General features: G+C 41.9%; 1 protein-coding gene across 2 annotated transcripts in view; it reads left to right on the forward strand.

The window, feature by feature from the left end:
• The window catches only part of bcl9 (BCL9 transcription coactivator), a 136,983-nt gene extending 119,200 nt beyond the window's left edge, over positions 1–17,783 (forward strand). For both annotated transcript variants that reach the window (XM_048598360.1, XM_048598361.1), the window contains 2 exons: positions 5,912–6,163; positions 15,703–17,783. In XM_048598360.1, coding sequence (XP_048454317.1) covers positions 5,912–6,163; positions 15,703–16,850 — 1,400 coding nt within the window. In that variant the 3' untranslated portion in view covers positions 16,851–17,783. The remainder of the gene's footprint in view (positions 1–5,911; positions 6,164–15,702) is intronic.
• The last annotated feature ends 1,892 nt before the right edge of the window (positions 17,784–19,675 follow it).

Here is a 19,675-nt window from a genome sequence, read left to right on the forward strand (position 1 = left end):
TGATTTATATGAACAATTTGGATGTTGAGGGCAAGAATCTCTAAATTTGCAGATGATACTAACCTAAGGAGCATAACGAATTGTGAGAATGATGCTGAATGACTTCAGAGGGACATTGAAAAGATGGCCAAATGGGCAGACACTTGCTAAATGAACTTGTAATGCAGAGAAATGTGAAGTAATACATTTTGGTCAAAGAAACATGGAAAGACAATACAGGCAGAATGCTACAACCTTGAGGGGAGTCCAGGAACAGAAGGACCTCAGGGTTCATGTTCATGATTCTGTGAAGGTGGCCAGGAATGTTGAAATGCTTGTAAAGAAGGCATATAGGATGCTTGGCGTTATAAGTAGAAACGTAGAGTAAAGAGCAAAGAAGTCATGTTTTTGAAGTATTGTGTTCATTTCTGGGCACTTTATTTAAGGAAGAATGTTAAAGCCCCAGAGAGAATGTAAAGGACATTTACTGGAATGATACCAGGAATAAGATATTTTAGATTCAATGAAAGATTAAAGAGATTGGTCTTATTCTCCTTGGAACAGAGAAGATTAAGAGGTGACCTTATAGAGGTGTTCAAAATTATAAAGAGTAAATGACAGAGTAAATGGTATTCTTTTTCCACTAGTTAGTATCTCAGTAACTAGGGGTCACAATTTCAAGATTAACTGTAAGATGAGGAGAAACTTCTTTACTCAGAGTTGTTAGGATTTGGAATGCGCTGCCCAGGACAGCATTGGAAGGTGGAGAAAGATTCCAAAGGAGGTTTCAAAGAGATCTGGGTATATATTTGAAAGTGATAAAGTTAGAGGGCTATGGCAATAGGGCTGAAGAATGGGAATAGCTGGTTAGCTATTTTAGGAGCTAGTAGAGAGATAATGGCCTCCTCCTATACTATAAAATTCTGAGTCTGAGATTCCGAACAAAGATAGAGGGACATGGGGGATCATCTTTGAAGTATTGATAAAGCAGATGACAAAGTATGTGGCTTGTAGGACTTCATAAATAGGGATACTGAGTACAAAACAACATAGTATGCTGAATATGTATGAAGCTCTGATGTGCCTAGTTTTGGAATATTGCTTTCAGTTCTGGCACCATATTTCAGGAGAGTTCTTCATCACAAATTCAGAAGAGAACACAAGTCATGAGAACAAGAATTGACCACATGGATGGTCAAGGGACAAGAACAGTAGACCACATGACAATCAATGGACAGGAACAGTAAACAACATAGGCAGTGAAGGAACAAGAACTGTAGATGACATGGGCAGTCAAGGGACAGGAACAGGTATAGTCTGTAAAAAATAGGAACAGGAGAATGACATTCATCCCCTTGAGCATGCTCTGTCATTCAATAGGATGATGGCTGATTCAATATTCCTCATGCCCACTTTCCATTTTCCCATAATCTTTAATTTCCCGACTGATCAAGAGTCTATCTCTCCCAGGCTTAAATATACACAAGGAATCTGCCCCCACAGATGCCAAGACTCAAACCTCTGAGAGAAGAAATCCATCCTCATCTCAATTTTAAATTGCTGGTCCTTTATTTTGAGACTATGCCCTAGGGTCCTAGATTCTCCCATGAGGGGATACATCCTCTCAGCGTTTACCTTGTCAGATGTGGTCTCACCAGTAGCTTGTACAGTTGCAATAAAACTTCCCCTACACTTGTATTTCAACCCCCTTGAAATAAGGCCAACGTTCCACGAGCCTTCCTGATTACCTAGCTCTCTATGTTTTAAGCACAAGTATGCCAAGTCCCTCTGCATTACAGCTTTCTGCAGTTTTTCATCATTTAAATAATACACTGTTCTTTTGTTCTTCCTTCCAAATTGAACAACTTCATATTTTCCCGTATTACGCTTCACTTGCCAACATTTTGGCCACTTACTTAACCAATCAATATCTCTCTTCAAACAGTTTGTATCCTCTTCAGTGGACTGGGAAAATTAGGTTGGTAGTGGATCTCAAGAAAATGAATTCATGGAATGTCTACAAAATGGTTTTCTGAAGCCCATTAGGAATAGGCAACTTTGGATTTGGTAATGTTAATGAGGCAGACTTGATTAGGGAGTGTAGGGTGAAGGAGCACCTTGGGGACAGTGACCATAATATGATAGAATTCACCCTGAGAGGGAGAAGCTGGAATCAGATGTAACAGTATTACAATTGAATAAAAGTAACTACAAAGATATGAGGGAGGAGCTGGTCAGAGTTGATTGGAATGGGAGCTTAGCAGGGAAGACAGTGAAGCAGCAAAGGCAGGAATTATTATGGGTAGTTCGGGAGGCACAATAAAAATTTATTCCAAGGAAGAAGAAACATACTAAGGGGATGATGAAGCAATCATGGCTGTCAAGGGAAGTTCAGGGGCAGCATAAAAGTAAAAGAAAAGGCACACAATGTGGTAAAGATTAGTGGGAAGCGAGAGGATTAGAAAGCCTTTAAAATCAGCAGAGAATAACTGGAAAAACAATAAGGAGGTAGAAGATGAAATATGAGGGCAAATGAGCTAGTAATATAAAAGAAAATTGCAGGAGTTTTTTTTTAATGTAAAGAAGATATTTGAGAGTTAAGAGTGGATATTGGTTCACTGGGAAATGAGTCTAACAAAGTAATAATGGGGGATAAAGAAATGGCAGATGAACTGAACTTTGCCTCTATTTTCACAGTGGAAGGCACCAGCAGCATACCTGAACTTCTTGAGAGTCAGGGCGAATAGTGAGTGTAGTGGCCATCACTAAAGAGAAGATGCTGGAGAAGCTGAAAGGTCTGAAGGTGAATAAATCACGCAGACCAGATGGACTACACCCCAAAGTTCTGAAGGAGATAGCTGAAGAGATTGTGGAAGCATTGGTGGTGATCTTTCAGGAATCACCAGAGTCAAGGAGGGCTGCACAGGGCTGGAAAATAGTTAATGTAACATTCCTATTTATGAAGGAAGGGAGACAGAAGACGGGAAATTATTGGCCAGTTAGCCTGATGTCAGTCATTGATAAGATTTTAGAGTCCATAATAAAGGATCTGATTGTGTGGTACTTGGAAGTGTAAGTAAAACCAGGCTGAGTCAACACAGCTTCATCAATGGGAAGTCATGCCTGACAAATCTGTTAGAATTCTTTGAGGAGGTAATGAGCAAGTTAGATACAGGAGAGCCATTGGATGCATTCTATTTGGATTTCCAGAAGGCCATGAACAAGGTGTTGCACAGGGGCCTGCTAAATAAGAGCCCACAGTTTTAGAGGTAAGGTACTGGCATGGATAGAGAATTGGCTGACTGGCAGAAGACAGAAAGTGGGGGTAATTGGGTCTTTTTTAAGATGGCAGCCAGTGACTAGTGGAGTTCTGCGTGGATCTGTGTTAGGACCACAACCTTTCATATTATACATTAACGATTTGGGTGAAGGAACTGAGAGCATTGTTGCTAAGTTTGCAGATGACAGAAAGATAGGTGGAGACACAGATAGTGTTGAGGAAATGGGGAAGTTGCAGAAGGAATTGGGCAGGCTAGGAGAGTTGGCAAAGAAGGGCCAATGGGCCAAGGATTGGCAGATGGATTTAATTTAGGTAAATGTGAGGTGCTGCATTTTGGAACTCACTGCTGCAGAAGGTTGTGGAGGCCGAGTTACTTAGTGTATTTAAGTCCAAGATGGATAGGTGCTTGGTTGTCAGAGAATCAAGGTCATGGGGAAAAGACAGGAGAAAAGGATTGGGAAACAAATCAGCCCTAATGAAATGGTGGAGCAGACTGAATGACCCAAATGACCTAATTCTGTTACTATGTACTCTGGCCTTTTGCAACTTGCCTTTCCACCTATTTTTGTGTTGTCTGTAAATTTGGCTACAGTATATTTGGTTTCTTCCTCCAAGTCATTCATTTATGTTACTGAATAAAGAGACCTCGGGGTGCAGGCGTATAGTTTAACTAATTTTAACTAACTAATTCTATCCTTGTTTCATTGTAGTTGCCATGCCTCATTACCTGATCCAGGATAGCCTGTTATAACAAGGTGTAGAGCTGGATGAACACAGCAGGCCGAGCAGCATCAGAGGAACAGGAAAGCTGACGTTTCGGGCCCAGACCCTTCTTCAGAAAATTTTTTTTTTTCTGAAGAAGGGTCTAGGCCCGAAACAACAAGGTGCAGGGCTGGATGAACACAGCAGGCCAAGCAGCATCATAGGAGCAGAGAGGCTGACGTTTCGGGCCTAGACCCTTCATCAGAAAAGCCTTCCTGCTCCTCTGATGCTGCTCGGCCTGCTGTGTTCATCCAGCTCTACACCTTGTTATCTCAGATTCTCCAGCATCTGCAGTTCCTACTATCCCAGGATAGCCTGTCTCCTGGTTGGCTCCATGGTGCATTGCTGTAGGAAATTGTCCCTAATGCACTGTCTGAATTTGTTATCATTACTATACTTTCTAACTTGATTGACTCAATCAATATGAAGAATAAAGTCACATATAATTATTTCTCTGTTCTTTTTACATGCTTCTATTATTTGTGATTTATCCCCTTTCCTACAGTGTGGCTACTATTTGATAGTCTATATAGTCCATTAACCAGTGTTTCCTTTCTCTTATTGCTATTTCCTTACCCCCAAATAGACGCTACATCATCTGAGCCTACATCATCTCTCTCAATTGTCCTCATTTTAGTTCTTATTCACAGTTCTACCCCACCACCTTTTCTTTCTCTCCTGTCTTTTCAAAAGATCAAATACCCCTCAATGTTAAGTTCCCAGTTTTGATCACCTTGTAACTACTCCTCCATAATAGTTACAAAATCATATCCATTCACCTCAATTTGCAACATCAATTCATTTGCCTTACTCTCTGAATACTTCATGCATTAAGATACAAAGCCTTTAAGCTTGTCTTTTTGTTATTTTTAATAATCCTAACTTTTCCTTATACTCTGTCCTAGTTACTCCTTGCACTTGATTATTCTATCTACCATTTTTGCACTTTATTGTTCTTCCTTTTATTACTGTCTTTGTTTCTGTCTCTCTTATCACCCTTCTTAGGTTCCCAGCCCCTGCCATTCTAGTCGCAATGCTGAAAAGGAGGCCATTCTGTCAATCACGTATATGCTAGTTCACTGTATGGCACCCAGTCCATTCCATTCCCTTGCCCTCACCACATACATCTGCTCATTATTTCCTTCAAATGCTCATTAAATTTCGCTTTGAAAGCATACTTCACCTCTGCTTAAACCCTCCTCAAGGACAGTGAGTTCCAGGTCATTACCACTCACTGCATTCGAAATAAACCTCTTTGCAAAGCTCCCATCTCTTGCTCAAAACCTGAAGTGAGGGGAATCTATCATCTTTACTTTGTCTGGCCTATTCGTTATTCCAGACCAATAGCAATGTGATTGAATCTGAATCTGACTCTAACTCTGGGTCAATTAGGGATAAGCAATAAATGTAGCGATGTCCATGGCCCACAAACAAAAAAAAATTAAAAATCAGCTTTATGTAGTACGAACTTGAACCATAACTTCTCGTTGGGAAAGACATACAATTCCAGCTGTGTTTTGTGGACCTTTTCCCCGTTGCAAAAAAAATGGAATTCTAAGGTGTGCTTGATGTACTGGTATCTGGGGCAGTTAATTTGTTTACATACCATGAACGGTACACCTCAAGGGACGTATTTTAACCAAAATATACACCTGAAGGTATACTGATTTTGTGGAATAATTTTGCTAGTATGTATCCCATGAAATAGATAAGTTGGATTTCCTGATCCCCTGAATGTCCACAAATGAATCCAATTCAGTTACAGTTTGTGTGGTGTGAAGATGCAACATTGACCATACTGCACTTGACGTTCTTTAACAGTAACTTTTTTTTAACTTTCAGTTTTAATCACACTTCAATTTGCATTTCCTTCTCATCCAACTCCTCCAGGTGTTCCAGCATCAGGCCAGTCAGGTTCTGGAAATCTTTCTGGAAATCTTCCCTCCCACAGTCCCTACTCCATGCCCCCTGAGCCAAGCCTTTCCCAGAACCCCTTATCCATCATGATGTCTCGAATGTCGAAGTTTGCCATGCCGAGCTCCACGCCACTGTACCATGACGCAATCAAGACCGTTGCTAGCTCAGATGATGATTCACCACCTGTACGATCACCAAATCTTCCATCCATGAATCATGTGTCAGGTAAGAATTCAACAGTCCTCTTGGTATCAGCTACATTTTGCCAAGTTAGCAGCTTTATGGTGAGAGATGATTCCAATAGAAACCACATTTTATCTTTTATGTCCATAGCTTGGTGCTGATTGTATCCTTGAAAATATTTATGAAAATTAGGGCTCACTGGAAGTATTGAAGCAATGGCTGAAATATAATCCTTATTGAAATTGATAACATGACATTGCAAAATATAGGTTCAGATCATCTTGAAATCAAAATACACATAAATGTTCCATATGATTGAGATCTGGATTGTCCGTATCATTGACATCTGGATTTAAGCAGCGTGATGCAGGTTAGGCCTTTGCGGAGTCCTGGGACAAATAGACACACATGCAGACACACAGCCTGAGAATCTTAAACATCTAATGAGTGATAGGGGTTGGATTTCCACTGTTCAGGACCCACTGGGAAGGTCTCCAATGTAGAGCTCAGTGTCAGATTGGGCTTGCTACACGGCGCTTGTCAGCAAAGTAAAGCAGCACTTAATAACCTTATTCAAGCAAAACACCAGTGTCGATGCAGGGGGAGAGACTCCAAGTCTGACTCAGGAGTTTGAACTCTCTCCGAATACAACGGTAAGAAAACACTTCTTTTATACCATTACACAAACAGGCTGACGCAATCCCAAAATTATATTAATTACTATCCACATTGAGCATGAGCAGTAAATCTAACAACACTATCACACTGGGGGCTATAGTCCATTGAAACCTTTATCAAAAATAAACATGCAGTTATTCATCATGCCTAGCCCTGACCCCTTGCCACTAACATCTGCAGACTAGTTTGCTTCCCACCTGGGACATCCCGTGGCCTATTCCCTTGGGAATAATCTTCCAACTAACTACCTCTCTCTGCAGCAGCAAGCAAGTGCTCTTTTAATCCTTACTTTTAACCCTTACCTATATATTTGTCCTTTACTACGGATCTGTGAGAAAACTATATTTCTATAAAAAATCTACACTTAAACAGTCTTGCCCCCTTCACCGTGGGTAGTTCTTGACCTCTATAATGAATCTTGTAGGGCATCAAGACCCTCAAATACAGCAGGAATGTATGAGTGCTTCATGATGTTGACGTCATGGCAGCCATCAGGATTAGTGGGTGCACACCTCCAGAAAGCACTAATGTGATCATAGATCTCCTGATCCTTAATGGAATGGAACCCTTTCTTGTCGATACATTCCACAGTGATATGGCTCTCTCAGTGCCATATGTGTATGATCAATGCGACCGTGCACCTCAGGGAAACAGCTATATTCTTGAATCCTACTGCTGGGCTGCATCACTGACTCCATCATGGGGTACAAAATGAACTGATGTCACCTTGTGCAGATGACACCAGTTACTGTCCTGATGCATTGTCAGGAGCATGACTGAGCTATCCCACAAATATCACCCATTGCTCCCTGGAGGAACCCAGTCATATAGAAGTTCAGAATGACTGTTACCTTTACAGGCATCAGGAGAGAATGGCTTCCTACTCGTGCTGCCCTCATGTCCCACACCGGCATCCAAAATAGTTCCATCACAGTCTCCTGGAATCCATGGAGGCCGTGTTGACATTGAACCTCACCCACTCCCAGGAAATGAAGCCTGTGTTGAAAATCTCTGGTGCTCCCATGGCTTGAATGCATCCTAAGGGTGCTACAGCGGTGACCTTTCCCTGAACTGTGTACTCTGCCTCCTCCACAGGGGCCAGCTGCTGGTTCCTGGGCTTGTCATCAGCCGTAGTCCTCCTAAATCTACTATCACCATCTTAGGAAGGCAGCTACCACAAACTACATCGCACCAGTGGACCTTCAGTGGAAATGACCAACTTTGGGAACAGAAGGGGCAAAAGATTATCTTAAATCACAGAAAGGTTATCAGTGGCATAATCCTCCAGACAGTGAGACATGCTGCTTCCTGGTAAAGAAAGCTATGTCCCCATCATTCAATCAGCTTCAGCCTCAGCGCCAACTTAATGAAGGTGCAGTGCCAGCTAAGTGACCAACACATTACACCAAAAAGGGAGCAGCTGCTGCACTCAACACCTTCCCATCCCAGACCCACAACTTCAATGTCCCATTGTATTCAATGCAGACTTTCATTACACATAGTGACAGCTTGTGCCATCCCAGCAGCCATGAAAGTTGCGCGGATAATGGTTCACCTTTACCCAACACAGGTCTTTTATAATGTCATTGCTGCTAACTTCAGCATCTTTGAGATCCCCATGTCCAGTTTATAGGCACAAATGGCTTGATGCAAATTGTAGCAAATGGGTGATTAAATGATTGCAAATTAAATGTAGCTGGGCTTTGCAAGTGGCTGATTCATCTATGTGATCCTTTAATTTCCTAGCATTCAGCAGATGTGGATCCTACACTTGCCTCCTTTGAACTGACACCGACTCCTCCCACTCAGTTGCAGTTAGTGTCTAATGAATGGCAAGTGATGGCAGGAAAATCAGTTTGCGATTGACACCATTAGCAGTGAACTCTGCCTGGTCACCAAGTACCCCACCCACCCCCCTCTCCATGTTCTCTTTTACCTCACTTTAATCAAAAGACCATTAGCACCCTTTCCCCCACATGGCAACATTGAACTTCATCTACAATGGTCCTTCCTGTGCTCTGAGCCCAAGCATTACATCTGAATGATGTCAACTTCGTTCCTTTTGCTGTGGGCGCCATGATGGTAGTCACTATCATGAACCCACCCTCCCAATGCCGACTATGTTGTCTGATACTGTTCCACATTCCCTCCCATACACCACAATTTTCTCTCTATCAATGTCTTTGTCCCCACCTCTACAAGTGCCCCTGATTTCCATTCCCCCAGCTCTGACTCACCCACTGCTTTTGGCAGTGAATCCCTAGATGTCCACACAGGGCCCCTAACCCTTCTCAATGATCAACACATGACACTCCCCCAGAATTGTATTCACTCCTGAATGGCTTTGACATGCACCTGCTAAATATTGACTGACCAGACCTTGACCGCTGTCTTTGTAATTGAATGTCACTGAATAGCTGCAGGAAGGGGGAAGGCAAACAGACAGAGTTTGTGGTACATCTTAGTACCTACGACATAGTTAGGAAAAGAAATGAGATCTTGAATGCAGAATTTAGGGAGCAAGGAAGTAGATTATAAAACAGGACCCCAAAGATAGTAATCTCCCGACAACTCCGGTGTCACATGCAAGTTAGTATAGGAATAGGACATTAGTCCAGGTGAATGCATGGCTGGAAAGATGGTGCAGGAGGAAGGGCTTTAGATTTCTGGGATATTGGGTCCATTTTTGGAGGCAGTGGGGCCTATACAAGGCAGACAGGTTGTACCTGAACTGAATGGCATGAGCATCCTTGTGGGAAGGTCTGCTAGTGTTACTGAGGAGGTTTTAAGCTAACTTGGGGTGCAGAGACAACGTTCACCAGGGGAAGATGAGTGGCAAAATTAGAAATGATGGCAAGTGAGTCAGACATTATAGGGCAGTGAAGGCAGAGGGAGTTTGGCATGATTAGATGGTATTTATTTAATGCTAGGAATGTGATAATCACGGCAGATGAGTTGAGGGCACAAAGTAAAACATGGGAGTACAATATCATTGCTGTCACAGAGACATGACATAGAGGGAGGCAAAATTGGCAGCACAATATTCCAGGATACAGGGTCTTCAGGGGAGATATGAAAGGAGGTAAAAGAGGAGGAAGTGTCACAATTTTGATCAAGAAATATAATACAGCAGTAAGGAGGGTTGATGTCTTAGAAGGCTCCTCAAATGAAGCCATGAGGGTTGAACTTAAAAACTAAAAAGGAACAATCGCATTTCTGGGAGTGTACTGTAGGCTCCCCTAACAGTCTAAAAGGCAGTATAGTGGCTCAGTGGTTAGTACTGCTGCCTCACTACACCAGGAACCCAAGTTCAATTCCACCCTCGGGCAACTGTCTGTGTCGAGTTTGCACATTCTTCCTGTGTCTGTTGTAGGTTCCCTCAAGGTGCTCCGGTTTCTTCCCACAGTTCAAAGGTGTGGAGGTTAGGTGGATTGGCCATGCTAAATTACCCATAGTGTCCAGGGAGGTGCAGGCTAGGTGGATTAGCCTTGGGAAATACAGGGTTACTGAAAAAAGGTAGGGGGATGGGTCTGAGTAGGATGCTCTTTAGATGGTCAGTGTGGACTTGATGGGCCGAATAGCCTGCATCCACACTGTAGGGATTTTGTGAAATAGAAGAGCAGCTATGCAGGAAAATTTGAGGGATGTGTCAAAGTAATAGTATAATGAAACCCAGGGGATTTTGAATTGGCCAACATTAACTGGGGTAGTCATTGTGTGAAAGGTTTGGATGGAGCCAAATTCTTAAAATACATCCAGGAGAGCTATTTAAGTCAGTGTGTAGAAAGCCCTGCAAGAGAGGGCGTGGTCCTGAACTTAATTCTAGGTAACAAAGCCAGCAAGTTTTTGAAGTATTTTGGGGTGCATTTTGCAGATAGCAAACTCTGTTAGATTCAAGAATTTTATGGAAAAGAACAAGAATGGGCCTGATATCAAAGTTCTCAAGTGGGAGAAGGCTGATCTTAATAAGATCAGGAATAATTTGGTCTGAGTGGATTAGACGCAGATACTTTCAGGCAAATCTGTCTCAGAACAGTAGGGTGTATTCAAGAAGAAAATACAGAGCATACAGGGCCAGAGTATTCCAATAAAGAAAAAGAGTGGGACCGTCAAATCCCATGAACCCTGGATATCAAAGGATGTACAGCATTTGAGTAGGAGAAAAAGGTAGGCTTATGCCAGGTCTGAGGGTACAAAACTGCAGATGTCCCAGAGGAGGATAGAATGTACAAGAGGGAGCGTAAAGAGGAGAATAGGAGTGCTGGAAGGAGACAAGAAAGGATACTGATAGCTAAAATAAAGAAACATCCCAAGTTGTTTTACAGGTACATTAAGGATTCCCACAAGGTAAGCTTGCAAGTTGAGTCATTAGTTAGGAAGGCAAATGCAACTTTGGCATTTATTTTGAGAGGACTTAAACATAAAAGCAGGGATGTACTTCTGAGGCTCTATAAGGCCCTGGTCAGGCCACATTTGGAGTATTGTGCGCAGTTTTGGGCCCTATATCTCAGGAAGGATGTACCGGCCCTGGAGTGGGTTCAGAGAAGGTTCACGAGAATGGTTCCAGGAATTGAAAGCTTAACATATGAGAAACGTTTGAGGACTCTGGGTCTATATCGACGGAGTTCAGAAGGATGAGGGGGGATCTAATTGAAACTTACAGAATGCTAAATGGCCTGGACAGAGTGGATGTTGGGAAGATGTTTCCATTGGTAGGAGAGACTAGGACCTGAGGGCACAGCCTTAGATTAAAGGGAAGACCTTTTAGAATGGAGATAAGGAGAAATGTTTTCAGCCAGACAGTGGTGACTGTGTGGAATTCACTGCCACAGAAGCTGTGGAGGCCAGGTCATTGAGTATATTTAAGATAGAGATAGATTAGGTTCTTGATTGTCAAAGGGATCAAGGGTTATGGGGAGAAAGCAGGAGAATGGGGGTTGAGAAACCTATCAGCCATGATTGAATGGTGGAGCAGACTCAATGGTCTGAATGGCCTATTTTCTGTTCCTGTGTCTTATGGTAAAAGGATACTGAGGGAAAGAGTAGGACTCACTAAGGACCAGAGTGATAATTTGTTTTTGGAGCCAGAGATAGTAGGTAGGGCTCAAAATGAATACTTTATACCAGTGTTCAGTAGTGAGAGGGACGACATGGGTATATAAATCAGGGAGAAGGTCTGATATAATTTTAAAATTTAGCATTGAAACAGAGGAGGTTCTGAGCAGCTTGGTAAGCTTAAAAGTAGATAAATGTTCAGGACTGGATGAAATGCATCACAGCTTATTGAATGAGGCAGGGGAGGAAATAGCAGGGTATTTGCAAACGTTTTCGATTGCTCTCTAGTCACAGGAAAGTTACGAGAGGTCTGGATGACAGCCAGTGTGGTAACGTTATTCAAGAAGGGAAAGACCAGGAAACTACAGGCCAGTCAGTCTAAACTTGGTGGTGGGAAAACAATTGGAAGGAATTCTGAGGGACAGAATTAATCTGCATTTGAGAGGCAGGAATTAATCAAAAACAGTCAGCATAGTTTTGTTATTGGGAGGTCAATTCTGACCAACCTGATTGAATTTTGATGTAGTCTATTTGGACTTCAGCAAGGCTTTTGATCAGGACCCAGATGAGAGACAGATAGCAAAGGTAAAAGCCCAAGGGATTCAAGGAAACTTGGCAAATTGGATTCACAATTAACTGAGTGGCAGGAAGTAGAGGTTGATGGTTGAGAGGTATTTGTCCAACTGGAAGTCTGTGTCCAGTGAGATCCCACAGGGGTCAGTATCGGGTTCTTGCTGTTTATGGTTTATATAAATAATTTAGACTTGAATGTAGGAAAGTTGGACAGCAAGTTCACAAACGGTGCAAAAATTGGTGGAGTGGTAAATAGTGAGGAGGATAGCCTTAAATTACAGGAGGATACGTATGAGCTGGTCATATGGGCTGGTCAGCAGCAAATGGAATTTAATCTGGATAAATGTAAGGAGATGCACTTGAGTAGGACAAACAAGGCAAAGGAAAATATGATGTGCAGTAGAGGCCTGGGAAGCACCGAGGATCAAAGGGACGTTAGTGAGCATATACACTGGTCCCTTAATGTATCAGGACAGGTGGATAAAGTGGTTAAGAAGGCATACGGAACAATTGACTGTATTAGTTGAGGCGGAGAGTTTAAGAGAAAGGAGGTTATGATGGAACTGTATAAAATGTTAGTTTAGACACAGCTAGATTATTGTGTGCAGGTCTGGAATCCACGTCAGAAGATGGATGTGATAGCACTAGAAAGGGTGCAGAGGAGATTTACGAGAATCTTTTCTGGTAATTTAGTTTATCTTACCTGCTTGTACCTTTTGATATCCCGTTTTATCTAGAGAATTTCACTTACAGTGAAAGATTAGACAGACTGGAGATGTTTTCCTTAGAAGAGATTTAGGAGAGACTTTTCTAATCACTCAGGGGATGTGGGCATGTCTGGCTAAGCCAGCATTTATTGCCCAACCTGATTTGCCCAGAGGGCAGTTAAGAATCGACCACATTGCTGTGGGTCTGGAGTCACATGTAGGCCAGACCAGGTAAAGATGACAGATTTACATCCCTAATGGATTTTAGTGAATCAGATGGGTTTTTCTGACAATTGAAAATGGTTTCATGGTTGTCATTAGACCCTTAATTCCAGATTTGTTTTATTGAATTCAAATTCCAACATCTGCCATGGCGAGATTTGAACCTAGGATCCTAGAACCTGGGTTAATTGTCTAGCGATAATACTACTAGCCGTTGCATCCCCAAGATGAAGACAGACATCATAGACTGGAAGAAACGTTTTCCTTTTCTGGAGGGATCAAAGACTGGGCATGAAGATTTATGGAAAAGGCCAGGAGATTGAGAGGAGAGGCGAGGAAAAGCTTTGTCACCCAGGGGGTGATGGCAATCTGGAACTCACTGCCTGTAAGGCTGGTAGAGGCAGAAACCCTCATAATATTTAAGAATCATTTTAGATATGAACTTACGAAGCCAAGGTATATGAGGCTATGGGCCAAGTGCTGGAAAATGCAATTAAAATACTTAGGTGGTTGCTTTTGACTGGCACAGATGCGACAGCCCAAAGGCCTTTCCTTGTGCTGTAAATTAGTATGACTCTGACTCCTGAGTGTAAGCCTAGCAGACACTGACCGCAGCTAAGCCTCTGGACTGCATGCATTCAGTGCCAATAGCTTACAATACCAGGACTCCCTGACTTACTCCTGACCCCCTTGACTAAGGAATGAGAACTAGCCCCAACCAATTGCTAACATAACCGTTTGGTTGAGCAAACGTGCATTGTGTTTGCTACACAGGCAGTTGGCACATGTGGTAAATGTAGATTGATGTCATGGTGTGTGCCATATAGCCAAATGTTCCCCACACTCCCAAAAAGATCCTTACTGAAAAGCGGTCAGTCGGTGTGTATGCACAAAAGAGCACTTCAATATAGCAGTACTTAGAGCTATTGTCTCTGGCAGAAGCACAATGCATTAACAAGCACATCATGGCACAGTGAGGCATTAAGTGAGCAAGCGAGCAGCCTTGAAATGCAGACTGGTCTGAACCTTGAGCTAGGGCCCTGTTCCCGCAAGTGTCCCTGCTGCAGCCGATCAGTGCGAGTCATCGATATTACCCATGTGGTCTGCAAATGGTTTGGGGAGGTGCCATGTTTGTGAGGGGTTGACAAATCCTGGACACCAGTGTCTGTAGCTCGTACTGGTGGATCATGCTCTGAGATGCTATTTGGTCCTGAGCGAAAAAGAGGTAATTTGGAGCAAGCATTGAGATGAAGTCTCCAGGTACCTGCTCTGACTTCCGGTTCAAGAATTTTCAATGTCCATCTTGTTCAGCATGTTTGGTAAGATAGGGAACTGAATATTAATGATGTAAGATGTGCCATTAATAAAGTGTTTAACAGGCTATAATCCTACTTAACTGGCAACTGGCCACTGCCTAGTGACAAACTCATCTTGTCAAAAGCTTAAAAACGGAGGGAGACATCGAAATTGGTTTCGCCTGACTTCTCATCCAATTCTGCCACAAATCTTGTCACTGGCAATATCGTTCAGAACCCTGTTAGATTCAATGCAGAATACAGAAATCTTCCACAAGAGCTCAGCTTGTAAGATTTTTAGCTCATGCTATGGTTATATTTATTGCCAGTTTATCTTATATGGGAAACCTTTTATTGTTAGTAGTGATTGAAGCTGTCTATGTAATTTTTAAAATTAACGTAATCTAATTTTTCTATTGAGAGTAATTTTTTACACTATTAGTAAAAACAACTTAGCTATTAATGCCACAGGGAGAAGTGAGAGCCCATTTTTGAAAGTTCAAATGAATTTTTCTGAATAAAAATTCTTTACTGAAGGAAGTATATTGATAAAAATCTGATGAATTTTTTGAAGGTATGAGATGAAAGAAATATTTAATGAATTAATTAGTTGAGTGATCAAATGACAGTTTGAAGAATATCTGGTTCTTCTTCATTCCTGCTTAAGCCTCCTTCCAATTTTTCAACTTTCTACTTGATGGCTCATTGTGCTATTGCCTCAGCTGTTTGCACTAGTATGTTCAAATCATTTGTCTGATCTCCATTGCTAAAAATCTCTCTCCCTCACTTTATGAAAGAACTTGCTGTCTTTATCATTCCCTAAGTCATGCACAGAAAGTACAAACTGAAGTGTAATTAATTTCATTGTAATCCATGCTGCCAACATTTAGTTCTAGAATTGTTTAACTTAGAAGCACTGAAATGTCAAAGAGAAAAGGTGGGAAAAACTGAACTGTACTTTCACTTCATCATTGTTTCATTTCTGTTCAAGTATAAAATCTGCATTTTAAAAGTGATGAGTGTTGAAGTTTTCCTTTGTTTTTGTTATCAGGGGTCAACCATTTAAATGAGACACGACTGTCGGCCCCTCATTCAGCCGGGCAGATGCCTTCTCTGAGTCCGATGGGAATGAATGTTCTCGGTGGACAGCCTCTTTCACATCATATAACAAACCAGATGCCCTCTCCGAATGCCATTGGACCTAACGTGGTGTCACATGGCCCTATGGGACCCAACATGATGCCCCATGGCCCCATGGTGCCACATACTCCGCAGGATCCATCAATTGCGAATCCACAGATGCTACATCAAGGGCGCATGGTTTTTTTACAGGGGCAACAGATTTACCCACCAGTGCAGTCACCAACTCATCAGGTATCCTTTCCAGTGAATGACCCTGGCCCACAGGGAGTTTTCCCACCTGGAATAGCATTTTCTGGGGAAGGAGGGCTACTTGGACGTCCAAATAGCATCACACGGCCTTCTCCAGACCAATCTCTGTGTAAGACAGTGCCACCAGGCATGCCAGACTCGTACACTGCTGTGGGAAATCACATGCCTTCAGTCTACAATGACCCCGAATTGCAGGATGTCATTCGCCCAAATGCTTCTGGAATCCCGGAGTTTGACCTATCCAAAATCATTCCATCGGAGAAGCCCAGCCAGACACTGCAGTACTTTCCCCACGGGGACAGCCAGGGGCGCAAGCAGCTGCAGCTTCCCAGTCCTGGCTTTTCACATCACATGCAAGGATTGATGGGAGAGCCAAATCCAGGCAGAATGGGGTTGCCGATGCCTAGCGTAGGAGGACATAGTGTGGTTGGAGTTCAGGGTATGGCCATGGGTAATGCTGCCTCTGTCTCAGGCCACAATCCCATGCGACTACCTGGTTTCATGCATCAAGGCATGATGGGTCCTCAACATCGTTTAATTTCACCATCACAAGGTGGCGTGCACACACAGATGAACAACTTAAATGCACTTATGATTCAAGGAAAGGAAAGAGTCCCGGGAAGTATGTACAGTCACCCTGGCCCTGTAGGCTCCCCTCAGCACAACTTGATGATGCCTATCCCAGGGATGGTGGGACCTCAACAGAATATGATGATACCACCCCAAATGAGGCCCAGAGGTCTGACTGCTGATGTAGGCATGGACTTTCATCAAGGACCAGGAAATCTAGGAAATATGATGTTTTAGCTGCTTGCAGGCTTTACAGTTGGAACATTTATCCTTATGCTGCACTACATGCAGAGGTATTTAAAATGCATTGGGATCCCTGTGCATAAGCAAAGATAAACTGAAAATTGTTCATACAAAAAACAAAGAGAATGTTTAGAATGTACAAGAGTTCTTCAAAATGAAGCTTGTATTGCTCGGTCAGTGGTTTTTTCTGATTTCAATCATTTCTGTGGAAGCTGGGTGACGTGCTTCTGAAGACTGCAGCCGTAATATGTGGATCACAATTTGTTACAAGTTGCACCTGTTATGTTTACTTTGTGGACTATTTCCCCAGAAGCTTCTTCTGATTGTGCACTGTATTACATTGTGAAAGGGATTTCAACTGTGACTTCGTGTTTGAGAGAGGTGAGCATCATGATTCACAAAGTATCAGTCTTGTTTACATGTTCATGTTTGGTATACACCATTTTAAAAAAATCTTTTGCGGCTCTGGAACATAATAAACTAAACTACAATCTCTGACAGAAAAGTATTAACAAAAAAGCACAAAAGGTGATTTATTAAGTCAAATTAAAAACAAAATATTGTTCTATACAGTGGACAAACATTAAAAACTTTTAGGAAAAGCTTGTCTGTCCCCTGGTACCTCTACAACTTGCCTGCCTAGGGACAAAATAGACAAATGTTGCACCTCATTTTTAAACATTATCCCATATCGACTGTGGAGTTTTGGGATATACGTCGTTTTGTTTTAAGTTCTGGCATGATGTCATGCAGTACTGTAGTATGTTTTTTTATCCAATATCATTCATGATAAACTCCAACTAACATTTTCTATAGGAGTGGAAAACAAATATTGAAAATCTTGGTTTATTTGAGACTGATCTTTATTTTCGTCTCCACCACGTTATACTATTACATATTCTCATGTGCTTTGGTACGGAACCACTTTCCAAGGTTGTGGTGTTGGAATTAAAATAAAATATATTGTTTCTTATAACCACAGTTGTCCTTTTTGTGTTATGTGTGATCACATTCAGTGCTGTGACACATTAATTGTTAAAATCCTTTGATCTGGATTTGAAAACATGCCAGAATAATAATGCAATTATCATATAATTGTATGTCTGAAACCATCATTTTATAAATCTTTTATATCCATCAACACATTAAATGGTTTGAAAGTTCATTCAACTTATTCATGTTTTTTCTCTGTTATGGAGACCTTTCCTTGTATACTTCAACATTCGTTTATGTTTCATTTTCCAATGAAAGGTCTACAACCAAAATATTAATCTCTTTCAGACACTACGAGATCTCTTTAATCATCTTGTGTTTATATTCTAAATGTCCAACATTTGTTGCATATTTATCTTTCTAAGTTTCTAATGAACTATTACAGCAACACTTTTTAATACTCTTCAATGCGACCCAAACTCAGATGCCCCTCAGATTTTGTCTGTCTAATAATTCAAATATTGGTTGGAATTGTAATGAGGTATTGTGCTGTGAGCATTCTGGAAGCTCACATATTCAGCACATTTTGGGAATAGCTTTTCAACTCAGCCATTGCATTTCCATATACTTTCTGGATTTGCTAGTCAATTGACATGAGGTGTCTTGACAACAGCCAGCGTCAATTGATCCCAGTGGAATATTTTTAAGAATACATTGTGAAGATGTCAAATGAATGAGTTACTTTCATAGATTTCCAATGTACCATGGCCATACTTCAGGTCTTCACTCCTAATCTTGAACCTGCGATGTGTTTGACCCCAGAGGTAAATCCCATAATTGAAGATACAGCTTTAGAGAGCAAGACAGGATGGTCAGAATTCATCAAGGAGGTTAGCAGCAGGAGTCAGATTTCCTGCTCTAGGATGACCAGCTTAATGATCTAATCAGCACAGGATCAATGAGTAAAACGTGACATCCAGAAACATCTGATATGTATATCACCCCAACCCCCTTTTTGTCTTTCTACGTTTATGCCTGCACATTATTCCCCATCCCATATATAAGTAACTTGATTGGGATGAGAAGGAAGGCAGCCAGATAAAATGGAATCACAAGGAAAAGGGAAAATGTGTGCTGTTTAAAGAGGAGATGTTTCAGGTGCAGGCTACATGTATTCAAACAAGGGCAAAGGAACCAACACCAGGGCTCCTTGGGTGACTGAATGTTTGCAATCAAATTAAAAAAAAATGCATATGAAATGAATTGTCTAAACAAGAAGCAGGCCAAATCCAATCAGTTCAGGCAGGAAGTAAAGAAGCAAATAAGACTAGTCAACAAAGAATGTCCAAATGGAATTGCAGTTAACTGAAAAGGAAGCTTATATTGAGGTAAACTTCTAAGGGGGTGGGGTGGACAATATCAATACTGACAGACCCACATGGGCAAATCTAGCACGAGGGTAGTTGTGAGAAGTGACAGAGGAGGTTTCTGGGAGAAGTCAGCTTGCACACCACGATTGAGAAGGGGACCGCTGAGGACTTGGTGCTTAACAGGAGTAAGTGCGTCCTACAGAGAGAGAAGTGATTGAACAGGATTCATGGAGGATCTAGTGCCAAAGAATGATGAAACCCCCAAATATTACTGCAGTGTTTCTCACCTTCCCTTCTCCTGAATCAACCAGGTATGAAATTTTCAATAGACCTTGAGCTTCTAGTTGCCTGCCACTTTAACACACCGCCCTGTTCCCTGGGCAACATCTCTGTCTCAGGATTGCTGCACTGTTCCAGTGAAACTCAGTGCAAGCTGGAAGAGCAACACCTCATTTTCTGCTTAGGGACCCTGCAGCCTTCTGGACTCTATAACAAGTTCAATAATTTTAGGGCCTA

This window comes from Rhincodon typus, chromosome 6 (genome assembly GCF_021869965.1).
Source record: "Rhincodon typus isolate 14 chromosome 6, sRhiTyp1.1, whole genome shotgun sequence".
NCBI classification, from domain to species: domain Eukaryota; kingdom Metazoa; phylum Chordata; class Chondrichthyes; order Orectolobiformes; family Rhincodontidae; genus Rhincodon; species Rhincodon typus.